The 22,694-nt window shown below is 37.5% G+C and overlaps 1 protein-coding gene across 7 annotated transcripts in view; it reads left to right on the top strand.

The window, feature by feature from the left end:
* LOC130904785 (thyroid hormone receptor alpha) overlaps window positions 1-3,481 on the top strand; it is a 94,953-nt gene extending 91,472 nt beyond the window's left edge. For all 7 annotated transcript variants that reach the window (XM_057817802.1, XM_057817798.1, XM_057817800.1 and 4 more), the window contains one exon: window positions 1,916-3,481. In XM_057817802.1, the coding sequence (XP_057673785.1) occupies window positions 1,916-2,166 (251 nt within the window). In that variant the 3' untranslated portion in view covers window positions 2,167-3,481. The remainder of the gene's footprint in view (window positions 1-1,915) is intronic.
* The last annotated feature ends 19,213 nt before the right edge of the window (window positions 3,482-22,694 follow it).

The raw sequence follows: 22,694 nt of genomic DNA, 5'->3' as shown, positions 1-22,694 counted from the left end.
TGACTGCGACGGCTGGCGTTTCAAGGATAGGTGGAAATTGGACTATTTGTTCAATAAGATATGCAACAACTGTGTCTGCCTCATTTGCAAAGAGACAGTCGCTGTTTTTAAAGAATTCAATGTGAGGCAATATTACCAAACAAGACACGCTAAAATGTATGACAAGATTACAGGGAAGATACGCAGCGAGGAAGTGGAGCAACTTTTGAAGCTAGTTTAATTTCACAGCAGCAGTATTTCGCAAGAGCCAGAGAGTCAAAAGAGAACGCATCAAATGCTAGTTGTGAGATTATTGAAATTATTAATAAAAAAAATAATAGTAATAATAAAGCAAATGTGACACACAGAATGGCTTGCTAAAATTTGCTTAAGTATATTGTTCTACGTAAAGGATGTCAGCCAAGGTCGGCCCCCCATATTTTTACCGCACCAAATCTGGCCCCCTTTGCAAAAAGTTTGGACAACCCAGCCTTAGACTTAACTCACCGAACCCCTGGGGTTCAACCCATAGGCGGAGTTTGACTTTTGGGGCGGGGGGGGGGGGGGGGGGCACACCATGTTGATGACCCTGAAACGCAGTGTCAGCAATAAAATTAACTTACAAGAATATTTAATATAATAAGTTGACAATGAGCATTTTTTGTTTCCCATCATTCTTGAGGGGAATTCTAAATCAGGCTGCTTTGCCAATACTTTTCGCCAAGATCGTCATCCATTGAATTTGGTACGCCCGCCGGTGTAGTGCCAATGTAGTTACCCCAGTCAAAAATTGTATCCCCTGGGCGGATCCATATGGAGGTAGATTTGTGTCTTTATTTTTCAATCAAAAAAGTTGCTTAAATTTAAAACAAAAAAAAAAGTTGCTTTAGTCAAAATATATATTTTCAACCCCCCCCAAAAAAAGTCGCTTCAATCAAAAAAAAATTTGTTTGAATGCAAAAATAAATTTGAAACTGAAAAAAATGTATGCGAAAGCTATATTTCTTTCTTTTTTTTTTTTTTTTCCAATGTTTTTTTTAATGAAGCAACTTTTTTGATTGAAGTAATATTGATTTGTGTTTGGGCCACATTTTGGCTAGGACATTGTTGTCATTATTCAATCAAAAAGTAAGTTGCTTCAAAATTTTAAAAAAAATATTTTTTTTTTTAAATCACTTCAATCAAAAAAAGTTTTGGAATGCGAAAAAATATTTGAGATTGAAAAGTTTGGATTTGAACACAATTTTCATCGTAAAACTTTTCTTTGATTGAAGCAATCCTTTTTGTGTTTGGGTCATAAAAAGAAGTTGCTATGATCAAAAAATTTTTTTTTCAATCAAAGAAGAAAAATCATTTGAAAAATATGTGTTTTTAATATTTATATGCAAAGCAAGTTGCTCACATGATCTGTTCATAAAATAATTTTGACCCATTATAAAAATTTTTTTTTTTTTTGCTCATTTCATTCATTTTTGTGGCAGTTTTATTGCTTTACAACTTTTATGTATAAGCTAGTCAATTACATGCAATGACACTTTTCGGCCACGGGAGGGGGGGGGGGGACCCCTTAAAATCCGCTTATGGACCCAGGTTCAGACCCACTGCTTTAGAACATTCTTTCACCATTAGGGTAAAAATCTATTTCCTGTTGGTTTTAATGTATTCCTGGGTCACTTCCTATTGATTTTGGGACATTTGTAGGTCACGTGATGATATTCGCTTTCTGTTGATTTCTTGAATTTAAAATGAATAAAAAGAGAAATAAACTGGTTATTGCCCCCAGTAGCACTCTAAAGTTGTTGTTTTTTTATAGTGTTGTTGTTTTTATAGTACTTCAACGAGTACCCTATAAATACTTAATGAAATAAATAATAATAATAATAAATAAATAATGGTTATGACTGCTCATATACTAATATTTCATTCTCTTCCCAAGATCGCTCAGGATTAACAAGTGTGGAGAAGATTGAGCAGTGCCAAGAGGCTTACCTGCTGGCGTTTGAGCACTACATCAACTACCGCAAGCACAACATTCCTCACTTTTGGCCCAAGCTGTTGATGAAGGTAACGGACCTACGCATGATTGGAGCGTGCCACGCCAGTCGCTTCCTCCACATGAAGGTGGAGTGTCCCAACGAACTCTTTCCCCCTCTCTTCTTGGAGGTCTTTGAGGACCAAGATGTGTGACTTCATGTGACAATAGCACCCCCTTACAGAAACACCACGACGCTGAATTAACTGGGTAAAGGGGTGCTCTCGGAAAGATAGAGAGAAAAAAAATCTTTGTTGGGAACATTTGGTTTCGGACACCCACCACCTACCACCAGCACTTAATATCACAAGGAAAAAAAACATGGCTTCTTTGTCGTGTCACTTTAAAAGGTACAGATATTTTAAAACATAGATATCACATATGTATATAAATTGTACTATATAGAAAAAGATGCAAAATGCACGCTGTGAGCCAATCGGGACGGCCGTTATTGCCTGTGGTCCATTTTGTGTCAATGCCATTTGATAAACAACATGGAGCGTGTACTTTTAAATTGTTATAAACTGACCGTTTTCAACCGATTTTGGAAAGAATTGGGGTTTTTTTCGTCAGTGATGCAGTCAATTAACTGTATTTATATTTTTCAAGATGCAGCCTGAATCATAGCCAAGTTAAGAGTACTTTAGTAGAGAAAATAACACACCTTAGCTTGGCCCACCTTACAAAACTACTGCTTTAAGATGGCCACCAGTTACTAACGCCACTGACTTTTTGCATCGAGTTCTATATTTGTGATATCTATGATTTAAACTACACACTCAAGTAGAACTATATGCAGTCAAAGAAAAATCCAACAGGTTAACATCTCCATACAGACATCTTTCACTTCATGTGGTGTAATTTTTTTCTGATCATAATTTCCTCAGACAATCCCACTCCATACGCTTCTTTGCACCTTCTTTATTAGCAGCGGCGCTCGCAGTCCAGCTTGAACCCTATTGAGCCGCAGCTATGACAGTGTTCGCAAACCTACCTCCCTCACCTAGTGAGCTTTCGATACACACACGTTCTCCAAAATACAACATAGCCTACAGTTTTACCTCATGGCTTGTAAAATGTAGTGTCTTATTTATTAGTGGTTTACTGAGAGAACACACAAGTCTTTGCGCTTTGCTTGTCCTTTTAGAATGGGTCTTAGTAGGAAGCTACAGTACAATATAATCGTTATAATCATCAAATGCCTAACAGGAGATGCAGCTCTCTTCCTGTAAGCTTTTCTTTTATATTATGACGGGCTATGAGCACTGGCCTAAGATTTATATTTGGGATTTGTAATCAGTGGCGGCTGGTGGGACATAAACACGTAGACCATACCTTTCCAAGCATTACAGCAAGCGGCCCTCTCAGATACAATATATTGGGGAATGGAGGTGTTCCAAGTACACAACTACTTAGTATATTTGACAATTATTATATTCAAATCTACAAATAAAAATGATTATTTATTAAGATGCTTCCGTGGATCTTATTTTGGTGTTGATGGGAAAGCCAATTGGAAAGATGAAGGGAAAACAAGACACATGATTTACACCGCAGATATTTGGATGGAGTACATCATGATGACGCAATGAAGTGCCAAAAAATAAGAAGGCTGTGAAGAACTTAAAAAAAAAAAAATAAGTAGGCTGTGAATAAAAAATAAAAAAAAAGTGGATTAAGCAGGGCTTGAGACAGTTATTTTAAGTTACTTTGAAAAGTACTTTCCCTTAAAGGCAACAGCCTAATACTAGCTACTACATACATTATATTCTGAGTTGTATAATTGATCTTACTGTCTTGATTTGTTGTTTTTGTTTGTGTGTGTGTACGCGTGTGTGTGTGCAAGTACTTTCCCGATTGACAAGTATAAAATTTTCAGTCTCTTAGTCGTTCGCTAACAATTTTCGTAGTCTCAGAAGCTCTTCGTGAGCCAGCCGTCCCTGATTATATTGAATCTAAGCCTATGAAATGAACATCTGAAGTCCACTTACTGCATTGGCTGCAATCAACTGTACATCCACTTCAAATGGATGCTTCATGGATACTACAGTCTACTTGTGACAAACTCATTTAAAGAGTTTTAATTTAGTTTTTAAGAAATTCAGGCTCAGGTCATCCCCTCAAACAACAAAATGACAGTTTGAAAGTATTTTTCAGGTAAACAGCTACATATTTTCCTCAGGAGTTGAAAATCAGAACCAAAGGAAAGTGAATGTTGACAATAGGTACAATGGAACACAAATTTAGAAGACTTCAGTTGCATGTGATTGCTGAGATATATACTAGTACAAATATATTTGTGTGTATATTGTGTATATATACAGGTAGTCCCTATATACAGGTAGTTCCGTTCCTACATTGGCAACAGAACCCGAATTTCCAGTCGGAATTAAACCTTTAAGTACTCCTAATTACCCCATAAATGTCAAAATAACGATCCAAAAACATGTGTGATGCGTCATTGCATTGTTCTCGCCAAGACATTGGAGCAAAGTCCTGCAGTGGTATGAAAAAGTATCTGAACCTTTTGGAATTTCTTACATTTCTGCATAAAATCACCACCAAATGTGAACTGATCTTTGTCAAAATCACAAAGATGTAAAACAGTTTCTGCTTTAACTAAAACCACCCAGACATTTAAAATATACAGTATATACAGTATATATATGGCGGAAAACACAGACAAGACTGAAAAAGCAGTTTCTGCTCTTGCACTCCTCTTTAAAAGAAACTAGTGTATTTTAAGCCAAAACAACTGTTCTGTTTGATAGAACAATATGTCTATATGCTGCCATAGCAGATTCATGGCGCATTAAGCCCCCGAAATATTTTTAATTTGTCCGTTTTACCCTGAAAACCCCCGTTTACAGATGTCACACGACCGCTTTTGTTTCAACCCGGCTATAAAACGAAGGAAATGAATTATATTAATTATTCAAAATATCTGTCATTTTTAGCTTAGAATCATTAATTGATGTCTTATATTTAAAAAAAAAAAAAAAAAAAAAAAAAAAAACGACTTTAAAAAATTATGTGACAATGAAAAAAAATCTGTGTCTGTAAAAAAGTCACGGATATCTACTACCTCATAACTATTGTGTGTCACCCATAAAATCCCCAAAAAATCCAGCTGTGGCCATTCACAGCTGTGTCTTGACACTCAGTGAGTGATACATGCTACATGGAGTTTTTGGATCGAAACAAGGTAAGTACGCGATAATATCTCGTTAATGTCATGGCGTCTGTAATTCTGCTCTCGCTTGCTCTCACCTCCAGATAGGGTTTTGCTGTTTATTTTTTTTTTTTTAAATGCCCTCCTGTTCAAAATTTTTCTTCCCCCAGAAAAGTGAGATTTTAAGCTTTCCAATGATATATCACACATGCATATCGGACATTTTTGAAAGTTGCCCAAATTGGGGGTCTCAGAGCGGTCAACTGAGTGCTTTTTGGCCATATATATACAGTATATATATAGGGTGCACATAATTTTTTCGCCCAGGTTCTCAGAGGAGGACCTGGAGATGTGACTTGGTCCTCATTGAGCTTGAGAGCCGACCCGCCTGATGCGATAAATTTATGACAAGCTTTACTGAGAGCCAATTAACTTTAATTAATTATATTAACAATTAATGCTTGATTAACATCAACTGGCACAACAAAACTGCCATTACTTTGAAGTGAAATGTAAAGAAATAAACATAAAAGCACCAATTCAAAATAAAGGGCATTATGCAGCTCCCACATTAACTCCAAGCCTTTTTAAAAGTGGGATGTCCTCCTCATAAGACCTCATTGAACGTGCATGTTTAGCTTTGTAAAATGCGAGCAAAAACACGTTTGTCAGTGCATGTCGCTGTTCATTACCTTTATTCCGCGACTTGTCCATAGGTCGAGTGGGGTCATGTCTGACATCGATAGTTTGCTTAATTGCCACATGCTCTCTGTTTTTTTCGTGCTTTTCAAAGTTTGGATGGCTGAAATTCTTTGACCCTACATAAAATGCGCTGCTCTTATCGGCGACATTGGGATTCTCACGGCACATTTTTTACCGCATTTCCGTGCGAGCATCATTTGCTTCTAGCCATGGTACCTCCTGTAGCCACTTTTCAGCAAAAGTCCTTTTTTTCGGTAGCTCCGGTGACGTCTCTGTCGTCTGTCTGTCTTTTGACAGGGGTGGGGGAACACGGAAGTCATTACTCAGTGTGGCCTGCCTCTTCTACATTTTGAGAAGTTATTTTCTCGTGTCCGCCGCAAATACAGTGGTCAGCCATCGGTACGCAAAAGCGTATGGAAGCCGTTGAGGGCCAGCGCGTTTGAATTGAAACCAATTTTTACCAAACAATTTAAGGCATTTGTGTGCCCAGTCACTGATGAGTGGTTTAAAGCTGCCTTGTCCACTATAAAACACACACACACCTGATAAGAATTGTCTTGATTCAGAGAAGTCAGAGAAGATGTCTAAAAATGGAGGGAGTCTGGCACTGTTGCTTCTCTCCCAAGGAGGGGCCGTCCACCAAAGATGACGCCAAGAGTTCAGCGCAGAATACTCGGAGAGGTAAAAAAACAAACCCTAGAGCAGGGGTCTCCAAACCGGTCCTCGAGGGCTGCTGTGAGTCCTGGTTTTTGTTCATACTGATCAAGCACAGACCTTTTAACCAATGTGGTTTCTCCTGAAACAAGCAGCACCTGACTGCAATCAACTGATTACACTTATAAAACACCAGATTGGTGAAAAAGTGTGGTCTTGTTTTGTTGGAGTGAAATCCTGCACCCACTGCAGCCCTATGTGGAATAGTTTGGAGACCATTGCCCTAGAGTGTCTGCTAAAGACTTGCAGAAATCACTGGCACAGTCCAATATTTCTGTGCACACATCAATTATATGTAAAACTATGTCCAAGAATGATGTTCATGGGAGGACTCCACGGAGGAAGCCACTGCTGTCTGAAAAAAACATTGTGCGCTCATTTAACGTTCGCAAAAAGGCACTTGGACACTCCACAGAAGTTTTGGCTAAATATTTTTTTGACTGATGAAACCAAATTTGAATTGTTTCGGAGTAACACACAACGTCATGTGTGGAGGAAAAATGGAACAGCTCACCAACATCAACACCCCATCCCCACCGTGAAGCATGGTAGAGTGAGCATCATGATTTGGGGCTGTTTGCTGCCTCAGGGCCTGGACAACTTGAACCAGAAATGTGAGAAATTCCAAAAGGTTTAGATACTTTTACATACCACTGTAGCTAGACAACAAGCTAAGCTGTAATCCCCCCCCCCGCTGCGTGACTTCTTCGTAGGAGCGAATGTGCTCTTCCTTGTGTGTGCGCGTGCACTCTTCTTCGTGGGCCCAAATACGTTTGTCTTCATGTGTACATGCGCTTTTACTCGCGTGCAGAAGTACTACCTGCTCTACGCTTCCTGCTCCAAAAGAAAAGCATGCATCACAAAACAGAAATCAAAATTATGATAAAATACACATTTGGCAAAGGTCAGAAGTCATAATAATGTAAAAAGTAGGGTACTGTGAGGTACAATAATGTACTTTTTACGCAACTTAAAAAAAAAAAAAGGGTAAGTCCTAACCCGGGGGACTACCTGTTTATACTGTATACTGTATATACCACACGTGTGTGTATATGAATATATATACAACCGGTATATATAATGTGTGTGTGTGTGGAGGATGACAAACAGTACTTTATACACTACTGATAGATTAATATATATAATTATCCCTAGATATGCAAATACACCCGGGTAGCAATAGGATAACACTTTTTCGGGGCAGTCTCTGGAAATCACTGTCACCACTGACACGCCATTTGTTGTGTGTAATTAAAGCAATGCTAACAAAACCTTAAAGATACAATTTCTGGAGAAGGGGATGCTTTGCACTGCTGGCTGGTAACTTGCTCCCAATTTCCATTGGAATCAACTGATGTACTGTATATCTCTTTGGCATTGATAGTTACACCCCAAAAAGCGGGGGGGGGTCGTGCTTTGTGCGAAAACCTATGAAAAATCAGAAACACAAAAACTGAAATAACATGAAAAATCAAAAGACATGTTAACAGAAAAAACATGTATCCCCCGCCAACCCCTTAAAAATGTGAAAACTGAAAAACGAAAACATGAAAATTGCAAAAAGTTCTCGCTAGATTTTGGCAAATTAAAAAGAATGGTAACGTTTAGGGTTTTTTTTCCAAATTTTGGCAGAATCGTACAGCTTTCAGTGCCAGTTACGGCACTAGACGTCCAATTCATTTTGACTAGGAGGGGCAAATTAACATTAGAGGGCATCTGCATTGGACGTGTAGCGCCATCAATGGCAGTCTACGAGTTAGCTAAGAAATTACCCGAAAATGCCCCAAAATTAATAAGAAGTGACTGAAAAATTAGAAAGTGACCAATTCTTCGAAAATTGCATTTTCTCGTTTCCAATGTAATATGAACACAACTGGCAAAAGTTACCTGGTTGTACAATAATATTAAGAGTAGTAATATATTCATCCAGTATTATACAGAGTTTATTTTATTATCTCCAGCATATACCTCTTTTACTTCATCTTGCACACACTAAAGACTTTTCAACTATTAATTCCTCCTGTTCTCTCAATGGGCCACAAATTTACTATCTACACGATTACACGACGCAACCTCCAGTGCACTGACGGCACATGTTTAGTTGTCGGATAGCGGTCAGATATGATGCCACTTACCTCGTTGCTTGAACTTGTTTCAAATCCCTGCTGAAACAGACTGTTCTACCTCACCTCTCGCTGCAGATTCTTTGTCATGTGCAACACAATAACATGCATATACATTGCAAATAGACACAAATGCCAATGTCTATGGCATTTTGTTTTTTTAAACAGGCCATGGATCAAGTGTTCACAGCCAAAGTGGCCTAAGTCAATTCATGGGACCAACCATTTTTATTTACAATAGGAACAAGGACTTTTCACGTAATTTCAAGGTGCATCTGTGTGTGAGTCCATCTTAACTCATTAGCCGCCATTGACGATAACACACGTCCAATCATGTTATTTTCATCCTTCTGCTGTGAGTTTAAATGAATTTGTCACTAGTAGAACTCCAATCCATTTGAAATGGGAGCAAATTAGCATTTGTTCATTCACTGTCAGCCCTCCTACTTCAAATGGACGGCATGGTGGTAGCAACTGGCAGCGAATGAACGAATTTTCATCTGTTGCCTCACTCCCAGTTCAAATGGATTGGATGCTTATAAGTGACAAACTCATTTAAATTCATAGCAGAAGAATGAAAAGAGCCTTATGATTGCACATCTATTATTGTCAATACCACTGTAAGACTTAAGGGGGCTCATTTTCCAAACTCAACCCTCTTTTTGACCCCAGTTTGGACAAATCTTTTTTCTGCAATTGGGTATGGACACTAAGGGCGCAGCACACCAGAAACATGTTGATGGCACGTTGGAACTGAGCCTTTTTGACTAAACATTGTGCATATTGACCATCTGTTTGGGGGTTACAGCAGTAAAAATGGGACTCTGGCAGGAGCCGTTTTGGCTTGATTGGATCAAGTCAACAAACCGCAGTGTTGGAGGTTAAAAAAAAAAAACATTCAGTCTGCAGTATTTACTTCTGGATTCACCACAGCCAAGAGGAAGGAAACAACGCTTGGTGTCATGTGACTCACACCAAGCCAATAAATAGCAATGTTGCTGCACAGAACTGAGAACTCCAAACTGCTTGCGGTAGCAGAAGCGGGCACTAAGCAATTTATCGTCAAGGCAAAAAAAAAAAAAAAAGCTTCCTGAGCTACTCTTATCCCTGCAATGTCCACATGGAATTCAATACTGCCGAAACAAGATCCACACTGGAATTAACTATTCATTTTTTTTTTCTACTGCACTAAAACTACAATGGATGAAATCCTAAATACCTACGGAAGTTTATTACTGCAACTCACACAAAAAAAATAAAATAAAAAGTCCAGTATCATGTTTTTACATGATAGTGATCACATTTTTACGTGACAGTTGTCACGTTTTTACATGTTAGTGATCATGATTTAAGATGATGGTGATATGTTAGTACTGCAACATGAAACAATTATATTACTACCATGTAAAAACATGATACTGACCTTTTGTATGGCTGCAATACACTTCTGTAAATACTTACCTTAAACCCATTCAACAATATTTCTGCTCTTGTCTTCTCATTGGCTGCCGCTGATGGTGTAAGACGTCCAATTCATTTGTCCAAATCCCAGTACAAATGAATTGTCACTACTAGTGACAAACATAACTACAAGTGGCTAATGCCTTTGCTATTTTCATCTATAGATAGTACAAACACATGCATGCTAATAAATGCTATATTGTAAAGCTATCAGTGACGGTCTCCTATTGTCAGATAACAAACATGTGCAAGCTATCATGTAGCACACCTTTATTTTAGTCAAATCAAATTTTGCCAATTTTTTTTTAAAACTCAGGATCGCATCCGTAAGCAACAGAGAGCGCTCGTACGTTCCAGTTTCCAAGTTCGCCATCATGGTTCGAGCTGGAAACCAACATTTCTCGAATGCGGGAAGAAAAACGTCCTTCAATGATAAACTATCACCAGCACCACAGAACGCACTGCCTTCAGCCATGATCACTTGCACCAGCATAACAGAGAGACAGACCGACAGTCAGTGGTCATCTTTATTAATGATCAATTTACCTTGCCAGCAACTGCAGGGCCATGTTCAAACAGGTCAAACCGCGGAGACCCTTTATAGTTCAAGTAACTATTTTGGGTCATTTTTAAAACTCAGATTCATACATGGATATCACATTATGGGTCAATATATAATGTTTGAAGAAACAAATTTTGAACATTTAAAAACAAGAGCATATATACTACTAACTCATTACCTGCCATTGATAACAATGTACTTCCCGTTCGTTTGAACTGGGAGAGTGGCAGTGAATTTGAGTGCCAATGTGTTTAAACTACTACCCCTTCACGGTTTTAATTGGAATCATCTACAAAACAAATTGCTGGGAAACGTTATGAGCTATTCATATTTGTTTTCTTTTCTAAAGACTTGAGTTCACCTTCAGCTATTTCTATGCAGAAGCAGTCAGGTGTTCAACCTGACTGGTTAGGGTTAGGGTTTAGTGATGTCGACCACCAACACTTATTTCAGGGTACACAAGATAAAAATTTTTGTTGTTTTTGTTCCTCATACAGCCACAATATACTCTACTACTTTGCATGCAGTGGCAGTCGTCTGCAAGTCTTGCACGCAAACAGCTTGTCGTTGCTCTTATACAAAAGATTATACTCTCCTTGGCATCTATTCATGTCGAGGATTGAAGTTGTGGGAGTTATCTTGAGCGACACACATTAAAACTACACTGAAGCTACCATTTAGAGCTTTGTGATGTACTCTTGCATGAGCAAAAATAAGGTACAATATGTTGTTATGCGTTTAAAATGATGTTTTCTGTCTTTTAAACTCTCGCTCTAATTGGTCCCCCCAGGATTAAGCAGCAAAAAAAAAAAACTAAAATGACGAGTTATAATGTGAATCGATGGAAGAATCGTGTAAGGGTTCTTTAATGAAATTATTTACAATAATAATACAAGACAGCTGATCTTGAGATACTCTTTTTCACATGAAGGTGCATAAACATTAGTTGTTTCAAAGGCAGTACTAATTTCTCTCAACAATACAATAAAATTTACACTGGTGGAATGAATTCCAGATTTTCTGGAAACAAACAAAGTGTCTTTAGAAATAAGACTTCTTTTAACCAATATACTTTGTTTTCACAGATTTCTGTACTATTTCGCATGTTTGTAGTGTTACCACTGTACTTAATCCTGGTTTTAAACGTTCTGCATCTGGAGTAACTTATGTACACCACCAAACAACGCACAACTTGACATGGAAATAGATGTTAGCGAAGTCGCTAATTAGCATAGCGCTCGGCGCTAACTTGTAACGTCTCAAAAACAACAACAATAAAGGCTAAACAGTACAAGAGGGTTCGTGTACTCTCCACTGATAGTCGGACATGAGACTTAGCTAAACAATAGGGAATTTTTCCAATTAACAGGACGTAAACCTACCGCTGGACAACTGAAAGACAAGTAGCAACGAACTATCTCTCTTTCCCTCTCGCTGTAAAAAACTTGCGCACAGAGGCGTGACCGCCGGGTCACTGCCTGTCTCATACACAAATTTTTCAGTCTATTGAAAAGGAGTAGAGAAAAATCATCGTTTTTTTTAACATTTATGAATCGTAATCGAATCGTCACTTGTCGAATTGCAATGCATCTAATAATCTATTTTTTTGGCACTCCCTTAATGAATACTGCAAGTAAAAGGGAAAATTCTGCACCTTGCCCTGTATTCTGCGGATTTTTTTTATTTCTGCCAAAGACGTTCAAATCCGTGATAAATTCTGCAACTGCAGATTTCTGGGGGGACTATGTAATATAAAAGCGTGGCTAAAATGCTTGCTATCTGGGCGCTTGTAAAGGATTTTCACATTGCCACCATTGTTACGTGAGGTCCTGTTACTGCATTTCGTCGAATAGTTGGAACTCTGCTTTAGTAGCTGTAGAATTGACTTAGTGTATGTGTTTGAACATGGCTTTAGTAGTAGATAAGAAAACTGAGCTTGTTTCAGCTGTTGCCTAGCGGCAGAATATTCTTTTGCATAATCAAATTGTACTTTGCAATGAAATTGCAGAAGATAATGAAGTGTTTTGCCAACCACTGACCACTGAACTTTCCCTTTGTCTGTCACTTTGTATACTTATTTTATACCTCATGTTTACAATAAATTAAACTGTGAACTTGTTGCTACTAGGCTATAAACATACACTTTAAAGCTTCAACTCTCATGCGCCTGCTTCAAAACTGCTTATGCTTAACCATACTTATCCAGGGAAAACATAATTTAGTAACATCTTCTCTGTCCTCGGCGCATTTGTCTGTTCCCAAAATCCTAATCTTTTGCATCTCAATGTAACCTCCTTATGGACACCTGCCCTAAATCATTCAAGCACTGTTTGGTGGAGAAAGATGACAATCCGCTACAGGAATATGTCCACATGTGGAATGTAAAATAATTGTTATTGTACCATTCATAACACTGTGTGGAGTCACGCACTCATGTTGATGCTGAATTTGATGTTACGCCATATTGTGCACCCATGTCCGCCTTTCTTATGCTTGGCTGGATGAGTTTGCAAGGTGCGAGAAAGCCAGGATGGAGCGCTAGACTCAGATTTTTTCATTTTTTAATACTGAAAAGTGAGGACTTAAAACCCGAGCAATGGCTTGTTCTTGGTTTTTTTTCTCCTTTCTTCTCCTTTGACTTCAATTTACATCTGATTATGGTATCAAGAATGTCAGTCTATTCTTGTTCATTGTTGGTGCTGTTGTTGTGATCTACATTTAAAGAAGCTGTCATTTTACCTCCGTTACAAAAACAGCTCTTTATTGGTCCGGTCATTCTTGACATTGGATGACACTTGGACAACTTAGCAAATAACAAAGTGTTCCTTTATATACATATATATATGGATACTATGTAATTACCTGTAGTTTGTAGTATCAACAAATTCATCTCTAGTCAAGTGTCTGACTCTAAAGGAAATGAAGTTCAGGGTTTTTTTTTTGTTGTTTTTCATTCCTAAACATGGGGGGAATTTATGTCTTTCATGAGTTTTCATCTTCCTTTAAGACAATAAAGCGGCATGAGGGCCACAATAATTTACGTGAATAGAATGTATATGTACATATACAGCGTGTATATATACATATATATAGAATTTATAGTGGTAATATTTAACAAGCATAATGCATGTCAAGATGAGGATTGTTAAGGATCTTGTCAAGTTGCACTTTCACAAAAAACTAAATGTATTCGCTTGAACAGCAATCAGCAGTACAGTATGTGTTGTTGTGCTATTTTAGCGAGTGATTATATTTCAGAATAACTATAGCAGGACTTTTGAACAACAGCTGTACTATGTTTAGGTTTGTCGACACTGGCTCGTTAAAATTTCAAGAATATAAACTGGATGGGTAAATTCTTGTGATATTACAACTTAGATTTCTTTTGAACGTGACTCGAGTTCTCCAAAACGCAAGTCATTTTTATAGCATGTGATTCCTCCAAGAGGCTCTTTGTTTTCAACTTTAAAGCTTTCGTTTTCTATAATAAATAGATCCATACATTATTCTTGTATCCGTTTCCAATAGAATTCCGGTTGTTAGTTTTCTGTATGCTACTTTCTAAATTTGGAATCCATATCACCTCAGTTGGTTGAATTAAAAATGTTCAATAATGATAAGAGAGTAAGATACTTTGGAGCTTTACATTGCATGATGTTTATCATAGCTTCAATTTAGGTCCATCCTGTGTAAAGAAATAGAAACAGTATCTTAATGTTGTAATAAGAATATTGCTGTTTGTCGACTTGAAAAAATAAGCTTTGTTCAATCTAAAAGTAGTATCAAAACTGATTCTAACCTTTCACTAAACATTACACTGTTTTTTTACGAGTGTCAGAGAAAGCTTTTGACAGAACTGTATCGTTCCTGCTCAAATTCCAGAGATGTAATCTAGACTGGATTTTAAAGGAAAAAAACAATGTTTTAAAAGACGCACAGAGGTGTGAATCATGTAGCATCTGTTAAGGATTGTAAAATACACTATTGTGTCAATGTTTGTGGCTCTGAAACTGACTGCACTCCCTCTGTTATGTCTATAAGCGTAAGCATGACATATGAAGCCATTCTTTGACTATTTAACATCGAATGGCAGATTTTCCTTTCCTGCCTCGAGTATACCAAGAGAGGACTGCACCATCACGTGAGCAGGAGTGCAAACTATAATAACTTGGCCAAATCAAACATCTGGTATAGAAGTATAAAAAGGTCCAAAGAGATTCTCTGCTCTGTCGAAAAACAAAGAGCTATTAGCATTGACCTTTAACTATTTCCAATCCGAGGCCAATCAATTGTGCCTTGAAAGCGACATTACGGACACAAAGTCCCAGACTGCTGTTATTGCCATGGTGGAGATGTCCTCTCTTGCTTTTATTTCGTCCTTTTCACTGTGACTGTATCCTGCCCTGACTTTTGAGAGTTTACGTGAGGCTCTTTGCATTCGGAAGGCTATTTCCTGATGGCCAAGCACTCACTACTTTTTGGCACAGCGCGAAGTTGAATGTAAAAGCTGCGAAAGATGGTCTAAAAGGCCCGTGAGTGAGTGTTTGGTGGTGTATTTGATAAACTAGTGATGCTTGTGGGTTTATCATGGGCACAATTGGTTTTTTTTGTTTCTTTTCAGTGACAAATCAGTGTGGCACAATCAAAGAATGGCTTCTAAAAGCTATTTGTGTTTGTGGCTCTGTGATATATATTTTCAGCGTTATAAAAAAGATTTGATATCAATCTGCACATTTGTTATGTTTTCCTTTCAAACATCGTGCCACAGAAGCTTAACAGGTTTGAGGTCGGGAATTTTTATAGAAACTTGTATAAAGTTGGACGAGGTTAGAAAATTATCTTTTAACTCATTGGCTGCCATTGAGGGCGCTTGACGTCCAATCCATTTGACAAACACAATCAGCAAAATCGTTTAGCAACATTAAATCTGTTGACATCAATTGTAAAAAGAACGGAATGTACTCTACAAAGTCAGGCGTGTTACGGCTGGATATGATGAGGCTCCCCTCCCTTGCCGTTGTAGTCATCTTTACGCACGTCACTGTGCACATGTCCACATCTTGCACGCATTATCTTGATGAGTGGTAAGTACTACACTTAACTTGTTGTTTTTCCAGTTTTACTGTACAACTTATTAATATTCAAGCATAACATCCACTTACCAAGCCTCCCTTTTGATTTTCTTGACTAAAAAAAAAAATATTAATTAGAGGCTTTTCACTTAAAATATTCACTCCCAGCCATTTTCACCGGTGCAACGCCCTTCGCTCCCGGCCGTTTTACTGGATTTTGACTGATTTTGCAAGGCCCACAGAAAATTCTGTTCTATTGCTATATAAATATGGAACCCACCAAAAAAAAAGATTAGACTCTCTTCTTTCAGCAGGAAAAAGTAAGTTCATATCTTTTCCCATTCTTTAGAAATCAGCATTAGAAAATAGCTTAGTTTGAGCAATTTTCCAACTTCTTGTTGAAAAAACAGAAATTGAGCTTTTTGTCAAAGCATACATTTCAAACATACAGTAACTTTGACTTTAACACAGCTATTTTTTTTAATTTAGTTACTTCCCAAACACCTGAATAATGTTTTCCTTTTACAAAATAACATAAACAACAAGACAAATAGAGCTTTTGATAGCAAAGTAACAATTTATATACACATAACTGTTGTGGCCGCAACAGCAGGGTAAACTTTTCCCTCATCCCCGCCTGTCTCATAAAGATGGATTTTTTTAAGTCTCTGCGGGGTCTGCTCAGCGAGCAGCACGGACTCAACGGCATCGTCCGCTGCTCTGGTGGTCCCGGTCATTCTGCTCGGTCATCCAGTGCCTGACATCCCGGGTGTCCTCTAGGTTGTTCTGCTCGGCCGTCTTCTGCCGGCGCCCCGGCCATTCGTTGCTGTTGAATCTTGTTGCGGGTCTTACCAAATGCACTACTGCCCTCCAGTGGCCAGTTTAATCGCTTTACAATGGATTTTCAGCTTTGTGCTTTGGAGCTAAATTGAGTCAGAACCCAGAGATGTCTCTTGTAAAAAAAAAAATAAATAAATAAATAAACCATAAAAGACGTATAAATACGTCTTTGGGTCACTGAAACAATTAAAAATAGAAAATATTTATACATTTTTGGGAGCAAATGAGTTAATTGATCTTGATTAATAATTTCAATCACATAGCAATATTTTTCCCAAACAGCTACTCAACATTTTTTTTGTTTGAAACAATTTTTGTGTGAAATTAATTCAAAACAGTAGAAAAACAATTACCGGGGCAAAAACCTTAAAGATCTGAAGTTGATGTGCCATTTAAGACACTTAGATGGTCAAGAAAATGACAGAAATTTAGCATAAATTGTAAATCTTTTTTCTTTAATTTGTTTTTGAGAGGCCTAAAACTCCATTTAACCTTTGCAAAAATTGTTTTTCTACCTTGGGTGGTAGCCACTCTTTTTTTTTTCACCAGGGACTGATTTCATTTCAGAAATATTTTGACATACCTTTTTTCAAATAGTTTCGTGGGTGAATTATGTAAAGAAAAACACGTTTTATATACAGTGACCACTCGCTATTTCGCGCTTCAAACTTCGCGCACTCAGTCCATCGCAGATTTTTTTTCAATTAAAAAAACATATCAGGCATGAAAATCTCTCACCTTATGGTGAAATTCGCCGTTTTGAAGTCAAAAAGGGTGACTACGTGAATTGTGTAGATCCGAAGAGGAAATTTTGAAGGGGGTGTGGGGGTCCAAAGATTTTTTTTTTTTAAATGTCGGAAGCTTGGTATGCAAGTGGGGAAAGCGGGACAAAGCCAAAAAAGCACACCAGAGTGGCCAAAACATTGACTTATATTAACGAAACAAAGGCGGGTACACTGTTGTGTCCTGTCTCTTCAATGCCAAGCTTGGCTGCACATCGGCCGTGAATGTACACCTAAAGCTCCGTCATCCAGTTGAAATTTTGGAAGACGACAGGAGACGATTACAAGCTGGCAGATCGTAAGTCCATCTAACTAACTTACGACATGTTTTATTGAAGTTGCTAAGCCTGTCACGATGTGCAATAAGTCCATTTATCGCACGATAAATAAAAATGAGGGCGGTAATTTTCACGGCTGTGTCTTATCGTTGCGTGCATGCATACATTTGTGCGTGCGTGCTGATGGCATATGAGACAACAGTTCCTTTCACAGATGTTTATTTGTCATCAACACACCATAGAATTAAAGTTCAGAGATACAAAATAAGGAAACGCATCTATATTCAACACTGTAAACATGAGCATTGCTACATTGAGGATGAGAAAAAATACAACCTACTTTAGCCTGCTAGAAAACATTGGCACTCAAGATGCAAACTTGCGGTTAAAAGGTGACACTTAAAAAATGAAAAATCGCTGGTTAACAGCATTTGGAAATGAAAAAAAAAGAATAATTATTGAACTAATATATAGTAGGATACGATAAGATTAATGCTAGATATTTTTTTAGGAATTGTTTTGAATCGTGTTGGAAAGGCAAAGTCAGTGTTCTGAATCTGTTTACATTCCATTCTTTTGCACTAGTTAATGCTACAAGCATTTGACCTCATTGTTTATTTGTGATTTATTGTTGTTATTTGTGTTTATTTGAACTTTAACAAAGAATTTAAGTGTTCCAAAATGTTTTTGTGAATTAATAAACGTCATCAAAAATTTTATTGCTAAATTAGTAAAAGAAGGGGACAAAAAATAATCATTAGATTAGTCGACTAATCGTAAAAATAGTCGGCTGACTAATCGGGGGAAAATTAGTCGTTTGGGACAGCCTTATTTGTACAGTGTACCAGAACATATTTCCTCCACACTCTTCTCACCTTTTTAACATTAACATTAACATTAACCATTTTCATGCCTGATATAGTATATACAGATGAGCTGTCCCTAGCCGATCGCGTAGTCTCACTCTCCCTGCCTTCTCTTTGTTGTTCAGGCAATGCACTGGAGTTGCTCATTAAAGTTAACGATGATTGATAGACATCTTCCCGTTTGAGCTTGCCACAGATCCCTGGAAGCCTCCATCCGTATCAAAGCACCGCATGCGTCAATCAGTTTTTAACTTAAACAGTTGCTGTGGCAACTCATTGTGTGTAATTGAGGAGATGGAGCAAAGTTGAGTGGATTCACTAAATGAAGCATTTAATAAAGACAAGCATTTTTATACTTTATTCTTGTTAAAAAAAAATAATTTGGTGGGACAGAATTATGTTTAAAAGTTATAATTGTTACATACGAAGTGCTTACAAACATTTATCAAAATATACATAAAATTTTGCTTTTTTAATTATACTTTGGGGGGGTGAAAAAACATGTCTTATATGCATCTCTTTCCAATGCTAAATCTGAATAAATACATTGATCACAAACAAAAACAAAAATGTATATTTTTGGGGCGGTGGGGGGGCTACTTCTCGGTTTTTCACTTATCGAGGTGGGTTCTTGTCCCCATTAACCGTGAAAAACGAGAGATGACTGTATTTACACACTGGATTTGCATTTCTCTATTTCTGTAACCATCAGTCAAGCTAATGCGTGTGCCTCTTTAATTGGTGTACCAGAAAATTTTGTATTGTTTCTGTTCTTTAAAGGTTGTGTGAATTGAATGCAACTTGAACTTGTCAATTTTATTCTATCAATTAATTATAATTCATGCATTACAGTCCTACCCCTAGATACAAATACAGTATATGCTAATGTTGAACAACACATTTACAGGTTGTTGATTAAATGTATACGGCACAGTTTTAGTAAGCGCAACCAGACGACACTAATATTTTCTCAAAATTTTTCTGGGAAATGTTGGAAAGTTTTATCCACCTTCCTGCCCTTGAACTCAAGGCAAGTGATGGACCAGTCATCAGATGAGGAGGCAGATTGGTTCAACAATAGCACATTATATGCTGCTAAGACATTTTTGGGAAAGTGTACACTGAACAGAACATGGTACTGTAGTATTTTTAGTTTGCACTATTTGTCCCAAAAAAAAATCCTAATTTGGAACAGTCATCAGATAATTTGGAGACTGTTGTGGGGGTAATGATGTAACACTGGACAGTTTTAGTCTCTTCCAATCCGGTCTTTCACTGACACACACACCCCAAAACCCGCCTCCCTTGGAAAACAAGCAAAAACACTGAAGGGCACAGCTGTTCCACTGCAGAATTGCTGTCACGGAATATGGGTTCTTATCTTACGTTTGCTTTGTTCTCGCTGAAGACTGAATTTGGTTAAATTCCCTGACTGTCATCAGTAATGATCTTTGGGCTGAGCTGCAATGGGCTTCAACCCAACCCAGGTTCAGGGTTGCCAGATGGGAAAAACGGTCTCCAGTCCAATCACACCACAAAACCCGCCCAGTTCAATAATAATCATCCCAAATTACAACCTCCCGTTCAAGATAAGATGTTTCCCTTATGCAATGTTATGCATATTTTCGGATTATAAACAGAAAAATAAGTCAACAGTGAGGGAAGGCTGTAGATGTCGAATACTGTACATTTGAAGTGGGAAGGTTTGCTGCAAAGGAATCGCTGCAACGCTACTGATAAACCAATGATAAGCTCATTTCAATTCACAGCAGAAGGATGAAAAGAGCCACATGATTGAACATCTATCATTTGCAATGGCACTCAGAGAGTGGAGCTGATTAATGATTGATTGATGTTGGTTCAATAAGTTTCTCTCTAATCAGTTTCTCTCTGTGGGTAGTGATTTTTGCATGAGCTTTAAGTAATAAATACAGAGAACACATCAGCAGGTTAAAAAAAATAGCAGTGCTAGCATTAGCACTCTGTACAGTCTAACATTAGCAACAAAAGCTACATTGGTAGAATGACACTTCATATAGTGTTACCATAGATTTCATAAAATATTGACGGGGCACGAGATGCGGGGCCGATTAATAGGGGGCCTATCTCCGACAAAGCAAGTGGAAACAAAGACAAAGAGCTTTTTACGTTGAAAATTATTGTGAATAAATACTTAAATCCCTAAATACTTCACGCCTTATCACCACAAAGAGCTTTCTGCGTTGTAAATTCTTGTGAATTAATGCATAAATCCCTGAATTCTTTATAGATATAGACGTAAAACAGTCTCGATTCTAAGTTAAAAGAGCAAAGGACCACGCAGTTAGAATTTATTTTACGTAAATATGTCGAATGTGCTGCTAGTCTTTAAGCCACTGTGGCGCCGCCTTATCACCACAAAGAGCTTTTTACTTTGAAAATTCTTGTAATCAAATGCTTAAATCCCTGAATTCTTTATAGATATGAACGTAAAACAGTCTCGATTCTTGGTTAAAAGCAAAAAACGGGCAGTTAGCATTTATTTTACGTAAATTTTGCGAGTTATGACGCCAATGCCGTAGCGGTTAATTTTAGTTTCAAAATGCATGCATGGTATGAAAAATATAATAATTACCCTGAATCCTCGAACAAATCACTCCTGAGACAATCCTTCTTGTTTGTATGCGGTACAGCTTTCGTAGTTTTTCAACCTAAATCCGGCGGTTTGAGAATAACAGCAACTGACTTCGACCGACTAAAGCGGAGTGTGGGAAGGCCCCCTACTTGAAGGCGTGGCGCAGTGTCTGGCCTGTCAATATCATGATGAAGTCTATGAGTGTTACTATACCACTACACTAAATTATTTTAGCATCAAGCAGTATTTTTTTATTTTATTATTTTTACTAACTTTTTTTTAGTATTTTCAATCATAGTCCTAAAATAAAAATCTGATGATAATCTGTAGTGGTTTTACGCGAAATAGGTGCTTTGGCTCAATAAAAGTTGTAAAACCTGCCCTCTTCGTTCGTCTCCCACGTTTACTAATATAGAGAGCGTTGAGCTTTGAGAAAACCCATCTAGAGGTTGCCACTTCCTGGTTCTAAAATGTGCCGTATTATGCATACAGTATATAAATTATTAATAGAGTGTTGATATTTAAATTTCTACATTTGCACTTGGTATGGTTTAGTAAAATCTAGGGCTGCAGCTATCGAATATTTTAGTAATCGAGTAATCGACTGAAAATTCTATCGATTAATCGAGTAATCGGATAAAACATTTTTTTTAGGTAAAGAGCAATTATAAATATACATGAGAAAAAAAGACATTTAATCCAATATTGAACCATTTTCAGTCAATCAATTTTCGATGTACATTGTTGAAAACAGCCAACAATTGCATCTAAGATGTGACTAGAAAAAAAATTCACTGTTTTCACTCAAAAAACTTCTAGATCTTATTTTTAAAAAAACATATTTCTTACCTAAAAATGTAATTACGCTTGATAGCACACATAAACTTGAAAGCTACGCGTTTTCCCCACGTGTTTCTATTTAATTTCCATTTGTGTCAAACTATTTTTAAGTTTTAGTTAGGTTTTAAGCTAGTCTAAACTGTAAACACTGGTAGGATTTTGAGTTTTTGCAGTGTTCAAAATAAATGTATGATACCTGCTGTATTGGAGCACATTTATTCAGTAATGACTACTGAGCTAAAAGTGACTGTTAGCTTTATTATGTTTTAATTTTACACCCACATCACTCTACAGTGCTGTGTTTTTACAGATTAAATAAAGCCTGAATGTAAGACACGTTAGCCACGCATCGACAGTGGTCATAATCAATAGAAACCTAGCCCTCCAAAGGGCTAACGTTACGTGAGCGAGACCGTAACATTATATTTATTAGCGATGAAAAGTCTACTGATTAAAGATGGCGGCTGTTTACTAACACTGCCCTGACGCAGCCGAGTCTGTCATTTCGCATCTAGTCTTAAATGCATGCGATATCTATGAGACGCATCGGATACTACCTGCTACCAATCTAACATCATGCGGGCGTAGTTTTTAGCAACATCGGCGTAGTTTGTAGCGGCTGTCAGCTGCGGTAAGTTTTTTTTTTATTTTTTTTTA

Source organism: Corythoichthys intestinalis, chromosome 16, assembly GCF_030265065.1.
Source record: "Corythoichthys intestinalis isolate RoL2023-P3 chromosome 16, ASM3026506v1, whole genome shotgun sequence".
Classification (NCBI taxonomy): domain Eukaryota; kingdom Metazoa; phylum Chordata; class Actinopteri; order Syngnathiformes; family Syngnathidae; genus Corythoichthys; species Corythoichthys intestinalis.
The sequence above is the reverse complement of the archived record's forward strand: the minus strand, read 5'-3'. Positions and strand labels throughout refer to the sequence as shown.